The sequence below is a fragment of the Cariama cristata genome, unplaced genomic scaffold, assembly GCF_000690535.1.
Source record: "Cariama cristata isolate BGI_N322 unplaced genomic scaffold, ASM69053v1 scaffold1922, whole genome shotgun sequence".
NCBI lineage: Eukaryota > Metazoa > Chordata > Aves > Cariamiformes > Cariamidae > Cariama > Cariama cristata.
Genome location: NW_009603041.1, coordinates 45,768 through 65,783, shown reverse-complemented (window position 1 = coordinate 65,783; position 20,016 = coordinate 45,768). Strand labels below are relative to the sequence as shown.

The 20,016-nt window shown below is 41.8% G+C and overlaps 1 protein-coding gene across 1 annotated transcript in view; it reads right to left on the bottom strand.

Moving 5' to 3' along the window:
- SH2D1B (SH2 domain containing 1B) overlaps window positions 1-9,013 on the bottom strand; it is a 10,719-nt gene extending 1,706 nt beyond the window's left edge. The window contains exons 1-3 of the mRNA XM_009694999.1: window positions 8,880-9,013; window positions 3,484-3,547; window positions 836-1,004 (exon numbers count right to left, since the gene is read on the bottom strand). Coding sequence (XP_009693301.1) covers window positions 836-1,004; window positions 3,484-3,547; window positions 8,880-9,013 — 367 coding nt within the window. The remainder of the gene's footprint in view (window positions 1-835; window positions 1,005-3,483; window positions 3,548-8,879) is intronic.
- Between the last annotated feature and the right edge of the window lie 11,003 nt (window positions 9,014-20,016).

The following is a 20,016-nucleotide window of genomic DNA, read 5'->3' as shown; positions in this document are numbered from 1 at the left end:
GCAGCAGAAATACGAAGAATGACTTTCAAAAGTGTGAGGGATGCTGGCGAGTTACCAATAACATCTCTATTCATCCTCCCCAAACCAAGGAAGTAAAGGTGACATGGGACTATAAAACATTGTCCACCTCTTTGTGAAAACCTCCATCTTTATTGATCCATTTGCATAATATTTCTGTTAGGTGGAAACATTGTATCCTTATCTTATACCTGGGACTCGTGAGCGTAAATTAGCAGAAGATCAACCAGAGGCTGAACTCTCTGGCTCCAAAACTGTGATGCTGAGCACAAGGTTGTATGCTTCTTATTTTCAACATACTAACTTAAAAAAATTAGTCATGTTTTAGTACAAACCACAAGTTGGCTAGCTTCTTTTTTTTTTTTTTTTTTCCTTCCCCCCTAGCATCTCAAAAATAACTGAGTTACATTTTGGTATAAAAATAGCTTTCACCTGGACAGTGAAGGTAAAGGACAGCCTCAACTGCCAGTGAAGTGGAGGGGCCTGGCAGCTTGGCAGAGCCCCATCCGGTAAAACTGGTCCCCAGCCTTCCCTAGCCTAGAAGCATCAACATCCATGAAGGAGTGGGCTGTGGGCAACATCACGCTTTGCCTTCTGTATCTCTTGCAATTTTAACTTGTTAATTTGTAGTGGATGAGGGTATGTAGCCTGTAAGCTGGGGACAACTGTTTTCCCATGAACGTAAGAGAGAAGGAAGGATGTTGAACTTCGGTCCACGCGAGCTGGTCTCAGAGGACAGGTAGCAACTATTCACCACAAACCTGACAATGCAGTCACCTTAAAAAAAACACCACAAAGGCAGAGCTAAATTTCTCACCGTCATAAACGTCATCCTTTCCTGACTTGAACTTCTGGCTCCTTTGTGAGGCCTTTGGTTTCTTTACTGGGTAGCGGAGGTTTGTTATTAGTCCTTGATTTGGCTTTTCATAAGCGTATATTAGGTCCTTTAATGTTCTGAAGATCCTCTCTGGAACACCTTCAGAAGTCTGAAAGGAGAGGAAAATAACGTTTGTTTGCAGCTACCCTTCACATGGAGTCCCCTAAATGAAAAGAACAATACGTTGTTTCTTGTTTACCAAGGTGCTGTTCTGTAAATAGATTTGATGACAGAATATTTTACTATCCTTAAAACACTAGGGACACCTGTTTGGTGGTGTGGTTACGGCACTAAGTGTAACCTCCCTCACCATCTTTTTTTTTTTTGAAAAAAGAACATTGATTTAAAATACTGGCTCAGATGTCTGCTGCAGCAATCCACTACAGCAGAGCGTCAAAGAGTGACAGCATTACAGAGTTCATCTTTGGTCTTAGAGCACAAGTTTAGGGGTGACATGTTTAGTTCTCACTTAAAATGTTGTATTTAAACAACTATGTGACAAGCAGAAGCCAAACGTTTTACAAAACAGCAGCATTGTCAAGCAAAGGACATGTGCAGAGGCAGTGGACGTGTCTGAGGATCCATATGAAAGTCCCCAGCACCAGCTTTCACTTTTAGGCAGGGAGTTCATTATTCGTCCAGCTTTATGACTTCCATTGGAGACTCCTGAGGCCAAACACGGAGGATGGCACTCCTAAGTGGGGGAACAGCGTTCTCACAAACTACTTTTTAACATCTGGGTTCATACAGCTGGACTGAACTGCTTCCACAGCTCAGCCCTGCAAGTGATCTGTACAGAGACTTCCCAACGCTGGTGACTTCAGGACGGTGACAGACAGCAAGCACATTAATCAGCTCTAATCACAGTGAGGGACCTACTACTAGTCATTAAAAGTGAACGGGGCTTTGATTTCGCTTCATTTGCTATCTAACAAAGAAATGTATCTTTATTTTCTTTGTTTTTCTGCATCCTTTAACTTCCCTTCAGCCTTGTATGGACTGGGTGCCACTGCCTTTTTGTACTGGGTCTGGCTGGGATGGAGTTAACGTTCTTCGTAGCAGCCTGTATGGTGCTGTGTTTTGAAATCGTGACTAAAACAATGTTGATAACGCATCCGTGTTTTGGCTGTTGCTGAACAGTGCTCGCACAGCCTTGAAGTTGTCTCTTTTTCACACCCTGCTCCCCCAGCGAGTAGGCTGGGATGCGCAAAAGGCTGGGAGGGGACACAGCAGGACAGCGGACCTGAATTGACCAAAGGCATATCCCATCCCATATGACACTGTGCTCAGCAATAAAAGCTCAGGGAAAATAGGGACATTCCTGGTTATGGCATTTTTCTTCTAAAGTAACCATTACGTGTGCTGAGGCCCTGCTTTCCAGGAGGTGACTAAACATCTGCCTCCTGATGGAAAGTAGTGACTAAACTCCTTCTTTGTTTTGCTGCAACCTTGCTTCACTTACTAAACTGTCTTTTACCTTGATCCAGAAGTTTCTTCACTTTTGCCCTTCATGTTCTCTTCCTCCCGCTCTGTCCCGCTAAGGGGAGGAGGGAGCGAGCAGCTGTGTGGGTGCTTAGCTGCTGGTCAGGGTCAACCTGCCGCACCCTAGAAAGTTCATGGCTGAATCTGGCCCTTAAAAAAACCCCGATCAATCTCCCTTCCACCATCAATATATTATTTCAGTCTATTATTTTAGTAAGCCAAAACAATCTGACCTAAAAATTTGAAGAACACAACTCTTCTTTCACATTCTTGGCAAAACCTTGCAAGAAGAATTGGGTTTGAAAGAACTAGAAGTGTTTGAGTTATTATCTGCTGATAGGCATGACAGGAAACCCCAGTAGAGTGGCTATAGTCTAAAATAGATTATTTGTTGTCAACAAACCATTCTTCATGGGACATTGTGTCTTTCGTACTCAGTCCAAACCACTAACAAGCAAGAAATTACCAGCATATGAGAGCTTGGTGTGTCCTTTATGGAGTAAGTTCCTCATGCCACTTAAATGCTACTTAATTGTTGGCAATCCTGCTGGCTGTCCTACTACAAGCAGAGGAGTGAGCCAGCTTTTTAAGTGTCCTCTCACCTTGCCTAGGAATTTGATTGATGCAGTCTGCTCTTACGCTTATTCAGGCAATAAACAGCATTATCCAGGGTCATCACTTCGGATGCCTCAGAATCACACAGAATTATAGATAGGACTCTTTAAATCAAAAAGATCATTGCAATATTCCAAATCCCTACAAGGTGCTGGATGCAGTGGCAGAGCTTTCAAATAGAAAAAGCTAATAAGGAATAGAAGCAAGTAACAAAAGTGACAGATTTTTCTTCAATGGTGTCAGAAAGAAACGGTGAAATCAGAAAGCAGCTGGTCAACAAATAACAGATCCACTTAGGTTATAAGGGAATTCTACAAACATAATAGCTATTTCTGAGCTCAAATGTAATAACATTAAAAAGTCAAGAAATGAGTAGAAAAGAAAACAAACTTGGAAATCTTTTCTAAGGTAATGTGTTCATGTATATTTTTTTTTAAATCAAGACAATGATCATTAGTGCAATCTTCACAGATGAAATGACAGTTACTTACCTGAATTCTAAAATATCCTTGGTGTTCCCTGAAGATACGGTAAGTGTAGATGAGTTCTTGAAAGCTGTGAAAAACATTGTTGGATACATTATGCTTTTCATCAACTGCCAGGCCACTGCAACTTGCTTAGACTGCTACAGCTGATCTCGACAGCCAGCTTTTGTTTTCGTTTGCTTGCTTATATCTTAAAGTAAACTGCAATACAATGAGACACTAAAAACAAATAAACAGATCTGATGCTAAATAGCATAAACTATATATATATATATGTGTGTTCACTTTTCCATTTGATTCATATATTGGAGCTGTCAAAATACTTGAGATTCTCCAAGTCATACATTTCGTTGTCTGTTAGCCAAAATTAGTCATGCACGTTGTTTTCTTAAGCCTCAGAAACCTGAATATTACTTTATCATGCCTTGCTAATTCAGATCTAACCCCCTGTACATCGCTATACAGATCTGTCTGATTTTGGACCAAATTTATGGCACTCTTTTTTGCCCTGCAGAGTTAGGCCACGTACAGTAAATGTAGCTAAGACTGCTCCGTTCCATCTGCAGTCGCTGCACCTTGCTTAGCATAGATCTTGATAAGCGTGTCCAGCTAGCTCACCTCCACGTCAGCTAACTGCCTGAACTTTCCTCCACCTTCTCAGGTGTATTTCCTATGCTGAATTTTGTACTACTACAGCTCTAATAAAATAGATCTAGTAAGTCAAAACAGTGTAAACACTTCAAGTTTATACATCCAGAAAGAGCTGGATGTCACTGAGAGTTTGTATTACTTGTTCTGAGGCAGTAAACCACAAAATAGACCCTGGAATTCCACTGCAGGTGCCATGTAAGAGAAGAGTCCTGGCTTCCATAGGGTGCCTAAGTCCTTGCTGACCACCAGCAGAATTGCTTCACGGCACTAGAAACCATTTTGTGCAAACGTCAACATGGGAATAAACTGCAAGCGAAGGGCTGGCACAGGTGTCCTTGAGAACTACGCTATCTCCATCAGCAGTGAGAAGGGAAACCGTGGCCTGGTCAATTTTCAGACTTTGCACTGGGTTGGACTAATCATCAGATAACCTTTTCACGATGGAAAGGCAGTGCTAATAGGTACCCCTCCTTCAAAAACGGAGCTATAAGGAAGACCTAAATAGCCAAAAAGATGAAAGTGAGATGCCCTTCTTTCCCTGAAGTCATACCCTAGGGGAAAATGGGTTGACTTCCAACTAGTTACCACATCCACAAGAGAAGCAGTCACCTTTCTGAGAACAAGACTGATCTACAGCTGAGAACAAGGATGAGAGATTCACCTGGGATATGACACAAGACTGCAATGCTGTATGGAAACAAGAACAATGGGATAGAGTGATGCTCTGAAAGATTGTCTTTGTGAGTGTCTTGTATCATATTGATAGAAGTTGGGAAGGATGCGAGGGGAGAGGGAGAGAAAGAAAAACAGCTTAATCTAAGTAGTGGTAAAGAATGATTCAGTAGAAAACTTGCAGTTCACCTTTCGCATGAGATCTGCTGGCATTTCTCTGAGGAAGAGAGCAGGTGAGGAGGTTGCCATGGCATACAGAGGAGTGTGAAGTTGCAGAATGTTTTTCCTGTAATCTGCTTTCCTGGTGGGAGCCCTCAAGTAATTGTGGCACCGCAAATTCCTACAGTTATTCCTTCCATGCTGCCCCACACAATGACTCCTTGAGCTGTCTGCACCTTCATGTATTCCAGATGTGACCACGTACCAGGCTACTTCAACCTAGAATATGTTTGATTTGACCAGAGTATAGCTAGAGATGTATATGATACTGGATGTAGACTCAAGAGCATGTGTGATATCAAGACTTAACAGCGGGCTAACTCTGACCTCCCACTGCCAAAAGTAGACACTGTGGTGGGAGGAAAAGACACCACATTTTTAACAAATTGCGAGACTGGAAATGTCTGCAAACAGCAGCTAGTATTAAAGACACGAGAAGTTGTGCAGTAAAATTGAATGAGAAAGAGATAGAAAAGCAAAACAGAAGGCAGTCTGGAGTTTGCAAAATGAGAGAACGTTTCATATCTTAAAATATAAGATTACTCTAATCAGGGGTTTCAAATAACTTATGAACTAAACCTGACATAGGACTTTTATTTAAGAGAAATTTGATTCCACAGACATCCCATCCTGTCATCTGTTTTCTTATCCTCCTCACGTGTGATACCTCCCTGAACTTCCTTTTGCAGTTGTATCACAAGAAGGCTGTTGAATTGAGAGATATTAGCAGAAAATGTTGAATGGTGATATATTAGCAGAAAATGGCCTCCAGTCACCAGCACCTAGAAAATGACTGCGCAGGTCCTACTTCTAAGAAAATTATTCTTCCTTTGCATTTCCCAGGGTTTTAGTTATTATTGTTTTTAATAATATGCAGGTATTTGAACACTAAGGCTACTGATGTCTTTGGATATATTTTGTCAACAGAAAGAAAAGCTTTACCAAATATCACAATGGCAGCTATTCAGAAGGTGAACTGGAGATCAGGACCACGATCTAAAAAAGGCAGTAAAGTTGCAAAGAAATATAGACCACAAATAAGCAGGGGGGGAGGGGGGAACAGTATCTGAAAAAAAAAATTCTTTTAACTGGTAGGCATGTTCATCAGAAGGACTTCAGCTGTAGCTACATGAATTTAGCTGTCGCGAGAGGGAGAAACGGTGAAAACCTAGCTCAGGGGACTTGCGCATAAATGAATACTTACTCTGGAAATAAATTACTTTGTTCTGCAAAAAAAGGTGCTATGGACTGAGATCAGGATAAGACTTTCAGTTAGAAAAGATTTACTTTAATTCAAAGAGTTGCATGAGAAGGACGCGTCTTTTGGTTTTTTCCTCCTTGAGATGCCTGTGGAAATCCACATGTTACCAGCTTAAGAGTATTTTATAAATCTGGATGTTCATTCTTTAAACATAGACACAGAATTCAGAAAAAAAAAATACCAGAAAACAATCATTTTTGAAACTTGTTCTTTACCGATCATCTAAATTTTGAAAGGTTACTGCCTGGATATTATTTGGCTAATGTAATTTTTACTAAATAATTATGAAACTATGATTAAAATGGAAACTTCTGTTTCCACATTAACTACTAAATGCTTACCAACAGCTGCATATGGTACGAATTAATAAAGTGCCTGGTCTGGGCACAGAGGAGATCTCGTGGCAGAAAAGCAGGGTGAGAGGAACTTTTTTAGGGAGAATAACATGTTGAACCCTAAGAAGAAGGGAAGCAAGAGCAGTAGGTCTGGAGGACTGAGACACTGTCAGAGACCCGGGACAGCTTTGGATGAAAGCGGCCGTGTGCTGTGGAGGAAGACGTATCGGCAGAGCTGTGCACCATGCCCCATTAGAGAAGAGATGCTTTTGAACTGGTCCCACCATTCTAACTCCCAGATCCTCCATGGGAATGCCTTCCCCCCCATACCCCAATCAGTAGAGGACAAAAAAAACGTTGGTTGTTTTCTGTAGCAAGCGGATCAGTATATCTGCCCATGGATCGGCTAGTCTGAGATGTGTGCATCATTTTGTGCATCATCAGCCATGTTAGGTGCTAAGCAATGTTTTAAGATGCAGTTCTAATCCAAAAGTTGTCTTGAAACAGCACTGAGAGTTTCAGTGTTGATTGCCTCCAGTTTTAGGATAGCTTTCCGCTGCCTAGTCAACCACTGACAGACAGTCCAGTCTCTGAGGCAATTCTGAGCCAATACACTATTTACCATCCCATTTGCTATCTCAAGACAACCCTGGCTTTCAACTCGGCAAGCCAGTATCTGTTATACCATTGCTGCCACACCTACATTTTAACGATTACATTTGTTAATGCATGAGTTAAAGTCAAATACACTAACCACTGAAATTTTTAACAGTTCTTAACACTAAAAACCCACAGAGGCTTGCTGGAAGTCGCATGCTTTTTTATATGCCTGCCCAGAATGCTGTCAACAGACAAAAGCACGTCTGCAAGCTATCACAAGGTAGATCTGCTTTGCCCTAAAAAAAAAAAAAAAAAAAAGAAGAAAGGGAAAGCAACTGTGTTAGTGTGGCACCAAGCTTAAGCTTTATGGCAGCTTGCATCTGCCCACGATGCACTCTGTAGACGTTCCCTCATCAGTTACATCAGTAATTCAACCCCATCGCACACACCTAACTAGCCTTTTACTTTCTCGTCTACTTCTACTGCATGAGGTCTCAACAGCCATCTTCCCATGCCAGGGACCAATATTGTCATTCTTCCTCTGTGCCAGGATCCACACTTGTCCCTTCTGAGAGGCTATGCATGCCCGGTCCTTCCCACGCTCCCTGCACCCCTATGTTATCTCTTTCCATACCATACGGAGAACAGATTCCTGCAGCTCCCTCCCTGAGGGCTCTGTTTGTCTCCCATTTGCTATTTCTCTTCTTACTCTATCATTTCACAGACCTTCTTTCTTTTACCCACCAACCATTTCCATTGTAATCCATTTCCCACTCCCTTTTTCTCTCTTCTCCTTTGATTTGTTTGCAAAGAAACGTGTTTTTGATTATCGACAAAAAACATTTTCTGATATTTTTTAATTAATTAGATGTGGTGTTAAAATTTTTTCATGTCACACTTAAACACATCCTCAAGGAGTGTGGAACCTCATAGGGTCAAACAAAGAAAGACTCAGTCTAATTTATAAATTTTGAATGCATTAGGAACAGATCAATTATATATGAAAAGTGTAGAACAGGCTTCTTGAAAGGGAAATAAAAGTGCTATTCCCTATGGGAAAATAAAATAATAAAATTGTAATTGTAGCAATTAAAGTTAAGGACTAGAAGTAGCAATTTTCTATGCCCGTCTTGTTCATGGACTTGTCACATGAATTCGAACAGGACATTATAACTTTCTGTCTCAGCTTATATTCTTACATCAGATAAAATTCCTTTGAAGCACAAGGCTGACCTTTTATCAGATAGAAAGCTTACAAGGAAGGAATTGTTTTGTAACCTACTGGGAGACTTTTCAGTGTTTCAACAGTGCTAAAATGCTATTTACTGATCATTACAGAGGCAGTAACTTTAAGTAAGGTTCTCGCCATGTTTTGGCAGGCTAAGCTATTTTTTATGGGTTCCCCTTACTATCTGCAGAGAGAGATCAGCATCAACAGATTACAGTTCATCTATCCTCTGTTGTATAAAATGTCTTTTGCAAATGCCATCCTCTCACCACTCACTATAAAGGAAGCCTAAGGCAACCAGCATTACGTGAATACATATACACCCCCACTTGGAGTCTGTCAATATTAGGGAAGAACTATTAATGTTAGAGAAGATGGACGCTTGTCTTTGGATCTGTCTGAAAAGTCACAAAAAATTTAGTATTAGAGTACTTACAAAACACAGAGACACAAGACTCCTTCCATGCTTTCACTCTCTCGTATTAAATAGCTACCATTCTTTCCTTTCTTGCTCAGCAGTTCTTCACAGGTTCTTCTTGTTATTTTTCCATGAAAAAACGGGAACTCCATGGACAAAAGAAAACAAGGTCTCTCGTCTTTCAAAGCAATTCCAGAGAAAGTCAGAAGTCTGGCATTAAAAGACGACTTATTCCAAACGCAGCTGTCTGCAGACAGCTGAAACTGGAGGTGCTAAGTACATACACGAGTTCATCTGTGTTGTTATCACTGATCTGTCCGTAACGAAGTTGGTTTCCAGCCTGCGCTTACAGCTCATGAATGCAGTGAAGGCAGGAAATGGGAAATGGTTTCTCGACGCTGGTCACCATCCACATCAGAAGGAAGAGTCTTTTATCATGTTATAACAGCAGACATTTGAGGTGTGTATCACACTTCTAAGCTATGCAATAGCTAAGTTGACACCTAAGTATAGTTATATTTTTTAAGTTAACTTTTATGTTTAAGGTGGCTCAAAGCTCTGCAAGGGTACTTGCCCACAGTTTTGAAAAATGTTACTTGGTTTGATTCCTTTCCTTGCCAGACTTGCCTTCTAACACAGTTGTTCAGTTGTTTGGGTTTTGTTGTGGCTTCCCCTTCCCACCCCTTTTTTTTTTTGTTTACGTGATTTTTCAAGTTTTGGTGAAAGTCAGCAATATTTGAGAATAAGATTTTTCAAAACAGAGCATTCTCCAACCCCCCCTCCCCCCTTTCTCATTTTTAAAGTATAGCTATTTTATCAAGAAGTTCTGCTGTCTCTGCACCATGATTTAGGAAACATGGCAGGAAGGAGAAGGGGCTCAGACAGCATCTTTTGCCACCCTGGGAAGCTGCTGTCACTTCAACGAGGACAGGAGACAGCCACCTGTAGAACTGCTGCTCCTGGATGGAGCAAATGCTGCCCAGCTCCACGGGAGATACTCTCCCAGGCATTTTGTACTCTCCTTGCTGGAAGCCAAGGACCAGGGGAGGAGAGCACGCAAACCTGGAGAAGCAGGAGATAAAAACCAGACTCAGCCGTGTTTGTGAGGGAGAGCAAATTGAGGGAGGACATAAAGATGTGGGGGAAGCAGTGATTCAGGTGGCAAGAATGGCAGGAGAGAGAGAGAGAGTCATCAAAGTAGGAGGGAAGGGTCTGAGACCCCTGCAATACAGCCTGGCCTCGAGGTCAAAATGGAGCCCAGATACACGAGTGTTGGCTCTGGCACAGGTCTTCCTGATTTCAAAACGTGCTGTTTGCACGTTCACCTCCCAGCTTTGACATCTAGGGACAGCTTTTTCTGAACTATGAAGTCCCTGTGATGTGTCACTATTTCCCTGTTGCCAAGCCATGCTGGTGACTCCCTTACCCCGAGGCGATGACCCCTGCAATTTCAGTTCAGGATGGTAACGCCTGGCACTACTACTGCCACTTACCCCATTAGTAGCTGTGACATTGGACTGGTGTGGTGCAATTCCAGGATCCACCTTGCTGATGATCCACGCAGAAGACAAGGGAATGCCAAAAGATGACATTTTGATATTTCCCCCTTCTTTTTCACAAATCCTGCCCCATTTCACAAAACTCCAAGAAACTTGTGTTGGCAAGTACTCAACAGTTAGGATATGCCCAAGTTACAGTACGCTGCTGGCAAAATCTCAGCTCTCCTCCTGTTGCGCAAAGGAAGTATGATAAAGGATCAGGTGTGATGGTCAATGATATGACTTGATTATTTTTCTGTATGTCATCTACCTCACTAAAGTCACAGATTGGGCTATGCTACAGGAATAAGTCAGGACTATATAGTGGAGGAGGAAATTATCTATAGGAACTCTTGTCTTTTTTGTTCAAAATTAATAGGTGAATTTTAGAAAAGAAAACGTTTGTGATGTTCTGATCAACCTCAGTCATGAAGCTACAGAAAGCTTCAGAAAAGACTTGGCAATTCTCTGTTCATGCAGAGGTTTAAACAGCATTCATCAAAATAAGCTGTAGACCTACACAAGGATTTTAATAGAGGAACAAAGAGTGAGATACAGTGACCGCTGGCATCTTGACCACAGAGTGGGAAGAACATCCTGTGGAAAAAACAAGGTAAATACTGACTGAACACTAGTAAGCAAGGACAGGTATGTTGTACATGCAGCTGTTACCTTCATGTTTCTTACTCTGACAACTTTAAACACACAAAAGTCTTATATTAACATTAGTGTGTTTAACTGCAAGTTAATCATGCATGACACTAAGAGCATTTCCAGGTGGCAACTTAGTTCAGGAATAAAGCAAAAAGGTACAGCTTTGTGTCAAAGAAATTTAAGGAGTTAGAAAAAAAGATTTCCCTAAGAGAGAAACCTAGAAATGGCAAGTCCAAGGTGAAGCTCAAGCTGAGGTCTCTGTGACCTCTAGTGACCACAGATTACCAGCAAAATAAGTCCCCATCCCCAAGGGGATAATGAGAGTGGGGGGAAACCTCCCCCCCTTGCCTTGCAAGAGCCCTTAAGAGCATGTGGCAGGGTTCTCCTTGTTACCCAATACACTTGCATTTTCCTATGGGTTAAAACTGTTTAGGGCTTTTGTCTACACATCTTACAAATAAAAGATTTCCATGAGGTATTGTGAAGTGAATGACTTTTCCAGAAGCCCAGCTCTGCAAAGGAAGAGCAGCAGCTGCTCAGCGCTGCCCAGCTTCAGGCAGGTTCTCTCTTCTCTGCATTGAAAAGAAAGCAGATAGGAAACAACTGTAAATTCCTCTTTCAAGAAGGTAATGACGACATGTTCTTCACAATTTTTCCTAAAGACCTCATGAGCTAGGCGCAGAAACAAAAGACAGTCATTTCAGTAGGTCTTGCAGATCTGAATCTACTTAAAGGGAAACGGCAGCCACACGTTGGCCACTGACCGCTTCGTAGAGTGCTTCTCTGATGACAAAAAAAACCTTGAGAAGGAGAAGTGCTTGAGGAGAAATGCCAGCTGGGGGCTCGTTTCAGCAGCAGTCGCCATTGACAGCCTTGACCACCTTCCTCCTCAGGCAACACCAGGAGCAGCAGGTTCGTTCTCGCCCAGCCTTTTCTTTTTCCAATACAGCGCTGGTCCTTAAGTCAGCACACTTCAGTTTCATTGACACTCTTCAGAAGCCTTGAACTAGCCCTTGGAAAGATATGGTGAGATTTGAGATGACACAGAGACCCAGGCAAAGGGCATCAGGCAAGAGGAAGCAGAGAGCAGGGTTTGGATGGAGAAACCCCCCCAGCGGCAGAAAGACAAAGCATCGAGAGGGGATTCTGCACCTGGCAGCAGGAGCAACAACTGAGGGGTATGGGAGCAACTGAACAAGGAAAGAGACAACAGAGTGACAGGAAAGGTACTGAAAAAACATTGAAAGAAGCAACAGAGCTCAAAAAAAAGTGAAAAAATGTTTAAGTGGATTTGGGACATAAAGGATAGTTTAAATCAAGGGACTTGAATGATAGTGAATTTATCAGAGACCTTGCAACAATTTCAAGAGGCTTAATGGGATGAGAAATTTCGCAATAGCAATCAGGAGCTACAGTGGAGGGAAGAGCTAATATTGTAGTGGTGTAACAGCTAAAGATTATCAGAAAATTAATGAAAAATTATTCATTTGTGTAATATTTGTAGGTCTGAAAGAAGGAGACAAATGAACAGGAGCCTGAGAATGCCGATTTTTTTAGAAAGAAGATTTGAAAAGGAAAAACTCAGGTTAAAGGGAGAAAGGAGTTAGCCGGTGATAAAACAATTCGGTATGCTGAATAGAAAAAACTTTCAAAGAAAATAGAACAAGGACAACAGAAAGGTTAGAATTGAGAGAAGGACTTCGCATGAGTAAAAGGGGCTGCAATAAACACAAAAGATTAGTAGATTTGGTAATAAATAACTCAAGGTAGTGAAAGATAGTAACTATCAGCCACGATCGCTAATACATATAACCTCCTGCCTTATTTCAAGGTCTAGGCAGTTACGGATCTCACATAGCATCAGAGCAATGGTGCTTACGCTGGTGAAAATGACAAATTTTGAGCTTGGTACTCAACTCTGGATACTACTATTGATGGTGTTCTGCTTAGTCTTCCTAGTTGTTAAGTCTGAAAACCACTGAACTGAATTACCTCTAAAATTCTCTGAGAGTATGGATTTGGGTGCCTAAAAGAGTGCCTAGTGCTGTAGTAGACATCCTAGGACATCTGAGATAGCCACACAGGGCTGGCAGGAGTGACGCTGGACTGGCGTGGGCAGACCCATGACCTTTTGGAGTGGCAGGTGGAGGTCAGTCAGAATAACTACAGCATCTCAAGCAGCTCTAGATGGTGATGAATTGCTACTTTTGTGTCTAAGGAAGCCAGCCCCTTTACCTGCTTCTTAAAGATTTAGTTCCTGCTCTGGATACAGAAAAATGAAGGTGAAACCACCAACTTCATTTCAAGAGAAAGTGCAATGGGCTCGATAGCTTTCTCTGCTGAGGAAGGTTTTCTTTCCTCAGTATATTTGTGCACCTATGGAGCAGTTCCCTACTACAAAAACAAGTATTAATTCCTCTTTAGAAACGTTTCCGTTGTGCTTTCCAGGAGCAGAAGAAACTCCAGCTCCTTCTGCTTCTGTCCCATCAACCACAGCACTGAGTCAGTACATTGGACCACAGATTTTCGTAGTGGTGTGCAACTGCATAGCTAGCATTGTTAAAACTTCAGCAACAACTCAAATTTTCCAACCATCATGGTGAGTTCCTTTGATGAAGGGAAGAAATTTGTTGTGCCACTAGTCAGGCGGTTTACTTTGTGCAACGCACTCCATTTGTTCATAAGCATGGTCCCATCTCTACCGTATTTCTGTTGGCTGGAGGCAGGGGCAATGATGTGTTTGATCTGGCAGGTTTAGAACTTTTCTCTGGTTAATCTAAGATCATCATTTAAAAAATCTCTCCCCTTGGAAAGCATCATGAGATGAAGAGGGAGGAGTTGTGCAGTGGTGGATTTTCAGTTCCTTTTAAGGTTTCCAGGTCTTTATTCAAACAAGTGATATTCCCAGGCAGAAGTTCTGACTGTAAAACAGAAACGTCAGACACAGAAAACCTTCCTGTGGTTCGCCGTGCACTGTGCACGATACAAGCACAGCTTTGGCAGAGCTGAGAATTTACAGGGTACGTCAAGGCAGTACCTCCGCAGCTCCCTGACAGTGTTTGATAGAAGAGGGCATCCAGGAATTAATATGATCCTTTTACCTTACCATACCTATCTGTAGTATTCAAGTGGAGCTGAGGATAGGAGCTTGGTTTAAAAGCAGAAATCATAGAAATATGCCAGCGAAAGAGGTCTGGGAGGGAGAAAGGAGAGAGAAGCTGTAAATACGGTCTGGTCTGTCACTAAACCACAAATATGATTCAGTGGCCAGACACAGGAACTCCACATTGTGTCTTGTATGCATACATCTAAATAGTATGCTTTGCTCTGGCACCGGTGGACTAGTCCGGGGCAAAAATGTAAGGCTCTGGCAAAGACAAAACAGGACTTGCAGATCACAGCTTGGGACACCAGTTGATGGACGCTGTATAAATACCTGGAAGGCGGTAGGGGATGTCCTTGTCAGCCACGACAGAGCTGCGCCATGAGCCTCACCACAACTTGTACCACACGGCATCAAATCTTTACCATATACATTGGGATCACGTAACAATATATCTCTGTGGGCCAAATTTAGCTGTAAACTCTGAGCAAGTATTTCCTAACAAGTATTTTTGGCTTACACAAACCTTCACACCCAGGCTGTGTTTCAGCCGAGTCTGAAGGGTGGTCAGAAATATGAGCTGATGGTATTAACTGTGATGAAATCTGTGTATATTTCAGTTTATGGGCCAGGGGGATGCAGAGAGAGAGGAACACCTGGATTTCTTCACCACTGTTCACTGATAGACATTTCTAGACCGCCTGATGTCTGAGAGGCTCTTGTTTGAATAGAAGAGAGCTGGAAAGGGTGTTGCCTAGATGACAGTTAGGAGCAGAGTCTTTCCTTTCTCAGTGATTTCAGGATACTGCATGACACAATAAATTTTGTGCATCCGAGGTGGAGCCGGAGCTTCTGGTCAGTGCAGAGGAGCCCTTTCCTGGAAGCTGCCGTAACCCAACCTGGTGAAAACCACAGCGGGCGAGCCTGGTCTCATTTCTCACCTGCAGCTCGTTCGCATGTTGTCTGGGCCCATAGCGGTGACAGTTTGAAACCACTCTAATTCATGCTGTGGACAGTTTGTGACAATAGGGGCTTTGCATTTCAGAGGGAAAAAAAATAAGACCGAGAACTGCTCCAAGTTTTGTGTAGTTTGTGATGGGAGGCCTGGGACGGTAGAATGGCAGTGATGCCCCAAGGCAGTGGGGCTTAGGCAGTTGGGACAGACATGCCAGGCTGAGCCTCTAGGCGTTATCACTCAAATCTTAGCTACACCAAACCAAGTTGTAGCTGTTGTGAACCTGCTCTTAAAATCATTTTACTCCACTCCAAAATAGAATTAGGTTGGTTTTTTTCTCCTCATCCACTGGAGGAGATTTCACAGTTCCTAGGACAACCTCCTGCAATGACTAACTAGCCTTTCAGATGTCAGAGAAAGGGGAAAAAGCAGAATTCTTTTTCCTGAGAGACTGCCTCTTGGCCTGCTTCTACCTCTACATGGAAAAAAATAGCTAGATTATCACTTCCTAAAAATCTTCTATACATCAGAACACTTGCATCCTTTAGTCAGTCTTGTGTTTTCTGAACTAAATACAACCACTTCCTTCAGTCTTTTCACATCAGCCACATTTTCTTGCAATTGTTCTCTTTGTTTATCTCTGACACCACTTTGGCTACTACTTCTATAAAAATTGATGCCTATAATTGAGCAAATCTTTTGATTAGAAGAGCAGGATAGTTAACTACTCTTCCTTACACAGAACAGCTGTTACAGAAACAAGACCTGCAACATTTTGGCAGCAGTGCCAAGTCCTGGTTGACCATTTATCTAGTTTATTTTCTGCCATACTGCTGCCTTTACCCATTTTCAGTTTTTCTTTCCGTGACTGTAAAACTTTTCATAGTGACACCTCATATTATCAAGCACATTTGGAGCTCTGGTTCTACAACCTCTCCTGGCTGCGGCTTTAACCCAGCAAAACTCTTGATAGCACCTCTTGTAAGAATAGGAAATCTGAGGAAGAGCCAAGTTGCTTGACAACATTGAGAGTTAAGTGTTCGGTGAATAATCGGAGGGAGTGTGGGATATCAGGGTTAGATTGAAAGCTGTGGTCAAAAGCAGCTAACAGCAAAGCTGGTATGCTTGACAACTGCTGTGAATAAAGCAGGAAGCTGAAGCGTCATTTGTTGTTTGACCGGATAGCAAAAAACACAAGATAAGAAAACAGAAAGAAAGCTAAGTCTCCTGAAAACTCATTGAGCTATGTCGCTAGGCAGTCACAATACTGTGGCTTACTGTACAAACTGAACCAATAAAGGTTTTTGCAAGAAGTACCGTTATAGTAACAAATTACATCTAATTTTGCAAAATTCACAACTGTAGCATGATATCTGCACCAGTCTGTATTTTTGCAATATGCTATGCCTGGGTATAAAGTTTTTTTGTGATATTTGTTGACGGCAAGATTTACTTTAGACCGAAAGAAAGATCATTATGATGTAAATTCAAGAAGAAAATTTAACTAGTGTGTATTACTTACGGATTGCTGCTAGAGCTGTCTGTGTAGTGCCAGAATAATTCCCCAAGGCTCCAGAGCTCCACCATTAGCTTTCTCATCAAATGTAAACCTAAGAGGAAAAGCCTGATTTATAACCCTCTTAACATATTTTCTGTTTTTTAAAATACAAGTAAATTGAAAATGATCCTTCAAAATGCAAACCTCTCTGTGCTAAAATTAGAATTAAAAAGTCATACAACCAAACAATTGTAAAAGGTTATGTATCTATGAAATAGATGAGTATGTGTAAGTGGTGGGGTTTGGTCTTAAAATTATCTAGAATTTTGCTTAAAAAAATTACTTGCAAGATACAGTCACAAAATAACAATTTCCTTCTCACTGACAACCCTGTTGTCAGGGTTCTCACTGATCCATATCCAATTACTCCCTGAGCTTATAGCATTTCCAATAGTTGTATTTAAGTTAATATATTGCTTGCAAAAAAAAAAAAGAAAAATCAGAAAAACTGAGAGACAAAAGAAAGGTTTCCATTAACATAAGAGTTTTCAGCATCTTTAAACTGAAGAAACTGGTAGCATAAAATGGCCCCTCAAAGAGACCTTGGTGCCTCCTGAAAGACTTTGGCCAGCCATGGAGGGAAGAGGTGCTTGAGGGATGTGGAATCCCGCTGGCGCTGTGCAAATGCAGAGGAACAATTCAGCCTGACTGGAAACACATTCCAGGTGCTAGATGCCACCAAAATTCTTCTGCAGACTTCAGTGAAACACTAGTTCCACCAAGAAAATTATTTACTTGAAGTTCATTCAATCCTTTCTAAGCGGCACAGATCTTTGTAAGAAGTACACTTAGACTTTCCTGTAACAAGCCTACACTACTAAGATAACACAGACTTCAAGACCGACAAAGCATGTTCTTCAACATCATTTTCACAAAAGCATCTCCCTCCCCCAGTTTGACAGTCTTGATTCATGTTAACTGTTATACACCCTGAAAATTCAGCTCGTAAGACATCATTGGTCTCAAATATCACATAAAACAATTCATGAAATGCAGTAGGATGTCAGTTCACATCACAATGTCCCCAAAGTACTGCCTTCCTGTTAAGAAATGTGCAATAAAGCTGTGGGAGATGACAAAACCCACTTACACAGAATCACATTTCTATATTTCTGCTGCATATTACATCAAATATAACTTCACTATAAAACTCCCTTTTGTGGCTTTTGTCTTACCATTTGACAACAAGACTCTGACCGGTGTGTTCATCTGTCCTTCACATCTAGAGTAATATTAACAGTGACATCTTTTTCACCTTCTCTGTTTACTCTTACTAATAGATCTTCCTACCTTTACTAATACTTTCCTGGTCACTAAGTTGCCACTGTCCTGTCCAGAGCCCTGTGTACCTGGCAGCTTCAGCTTGCCACTTTGGAAGAGTGGCCACTGGTTTCTCATCTTTGCATAATCTTGAAAACAACACTTTTTCCTGTAGTAATTAGACAGTGCATATTGTAAAGAAAAATGAACAGGCTGACAACATGCAAACTTCAGAGGACTTTTGCCTAATTTGCTGAACCACTTTGATGCCAGCGTTTAATTATTACTCTTCAACTACCAAACTTCACATATTTCTATTCCTTTACTGATTGTCTGGGCAACACTACAGAGAGGTGAGCAGAGAGCTGGGCTCTCCGAATACGGGGTGCAGTGCATGCACAGGACAAAGTGGTGGTCCAAACTCTCAACAGTTTACAGGACAAGTTCATGTAGAGCCTGGGCTTGAATCTGTGCCTTCAAGCAAGGCAGACAGAGGTGAATTCCTATACAGAGGCTCATACTTGAGTGTATCAACTAGGCTAAAACTGAAATGGGAGTTTAGGTCATAGACGTAGGAATAATGGGTCAAAAGAATAGGCTAGGAAAACTGTTTAAAGCAGAATTTGTGAAGCATATCAAAAGCAAAGAAAGCATTAAGACTGCCCACCTGGTTTGAACCAAAAGCCATTTTTATATCCCACCTCCAACAATGGTCACTAGCAGATATGTAGAAAAAGAAAGTGTAAGAAATACAATTTTTTTTGTACAAAAAGTGAATACAGTTTTTCTACAAGAGAGGATAAAAACTGTGGAAGGACAGCAAGGATAAGAACCTTATCTGTGAAGATGAGTAGGAAGGGACACGTCCTGGGGTTGGTAAACAGAATCTGCAAAGTTCAGATGAAGGCTGAGTATGGGAGCCTAGAGATGCCCCACTGAAGGTGACGTTCAGCTTTGTGTCCATTTTGTTGTGCTCTGTGGTGAAGATAAGGCAAGGAATGGATGTAAGGAAGGCTGGCTTGGTAGCCAAAGGATGCATCAGTTAACTTAGACAGAGAGGTTTAACCCATGCGAGTCTGTCAGCGAGTTGTTAACAACTTGCAGATGCATTTGTGACTGCAGCAAAAAGAAGCGGGAGAAAGATCTCAGCCAGAATCTGCTGGGATTCCTCAAAGAAAAGCCAGAAAGAGGTAAAAGGAATCCCCTGAGGAGACTGCAAATCACAACAGAGCAAATCACAGGCTAGAAGGGGACAGAGAGAGACAAAAGGGGCACAGAATGAGCAGGATGCAATAGGAAGCATAAGTGAGATCCTGGGAGGAGTCCTTAAAGTGGGGGACGCTAAAACCATGGGAAGAGAGACAGATGCCTCAAAGACATTTACAGCTATGCAACAGGTCAGTGGATGAGGCGAGGCCACAGGTGAAGGGAAGGGTGGAGGCAAGCCACCAGAGGAGGGAAAGGCGGGGAACTAGGGAAAAAAAAAGGTGGGCAAGTGAGAAAGACTGAAGAGAACAATATAAAGGGGAAAATATCTAAAGAGCATTTAATCTTATTTTGTTTGAAGACAAATGTTGATCATACAGAACGTGATTCATTAGAGCAGAATGAATTGTTAGAACTATGACTTTCATGTAAATGTAACCCATGAACCGCACTGCAATATGGTTTTCCTGCACTCTTTCAGCTTCTCTGATCAAATTAACATGACTTGTTTTGATCTTCCCCAGCACAGCTCTGTTTGAGCAGGGGAACTTTTCTCTTTTTCAAGGACAGTTTCTAAAAGTGACCTGAGTGGAGACCATGTCAGGATTCCCACTTAGGATTTCAGAGCCTAAGAGCATCATATTGGCAGCTCACCATTTACCTGTGAAGGCACCTCTCTGTCTCAGTGAGAAACATTCTCCCTAACCTCTAGCTGGTCTTCTACTACTTTTCATTATTTTACAAAGAATTAGATTAAGATTTAGGAACCTAGATTATAGTGTAGCTCTTCAGCCAAAATTAGTTCTTCTAGATCCCCAGGCTAGTTAGCGAGCCTCTGTTCTTTTTGACACAAATTACAGAGGTCAACATTTATTCAAGGG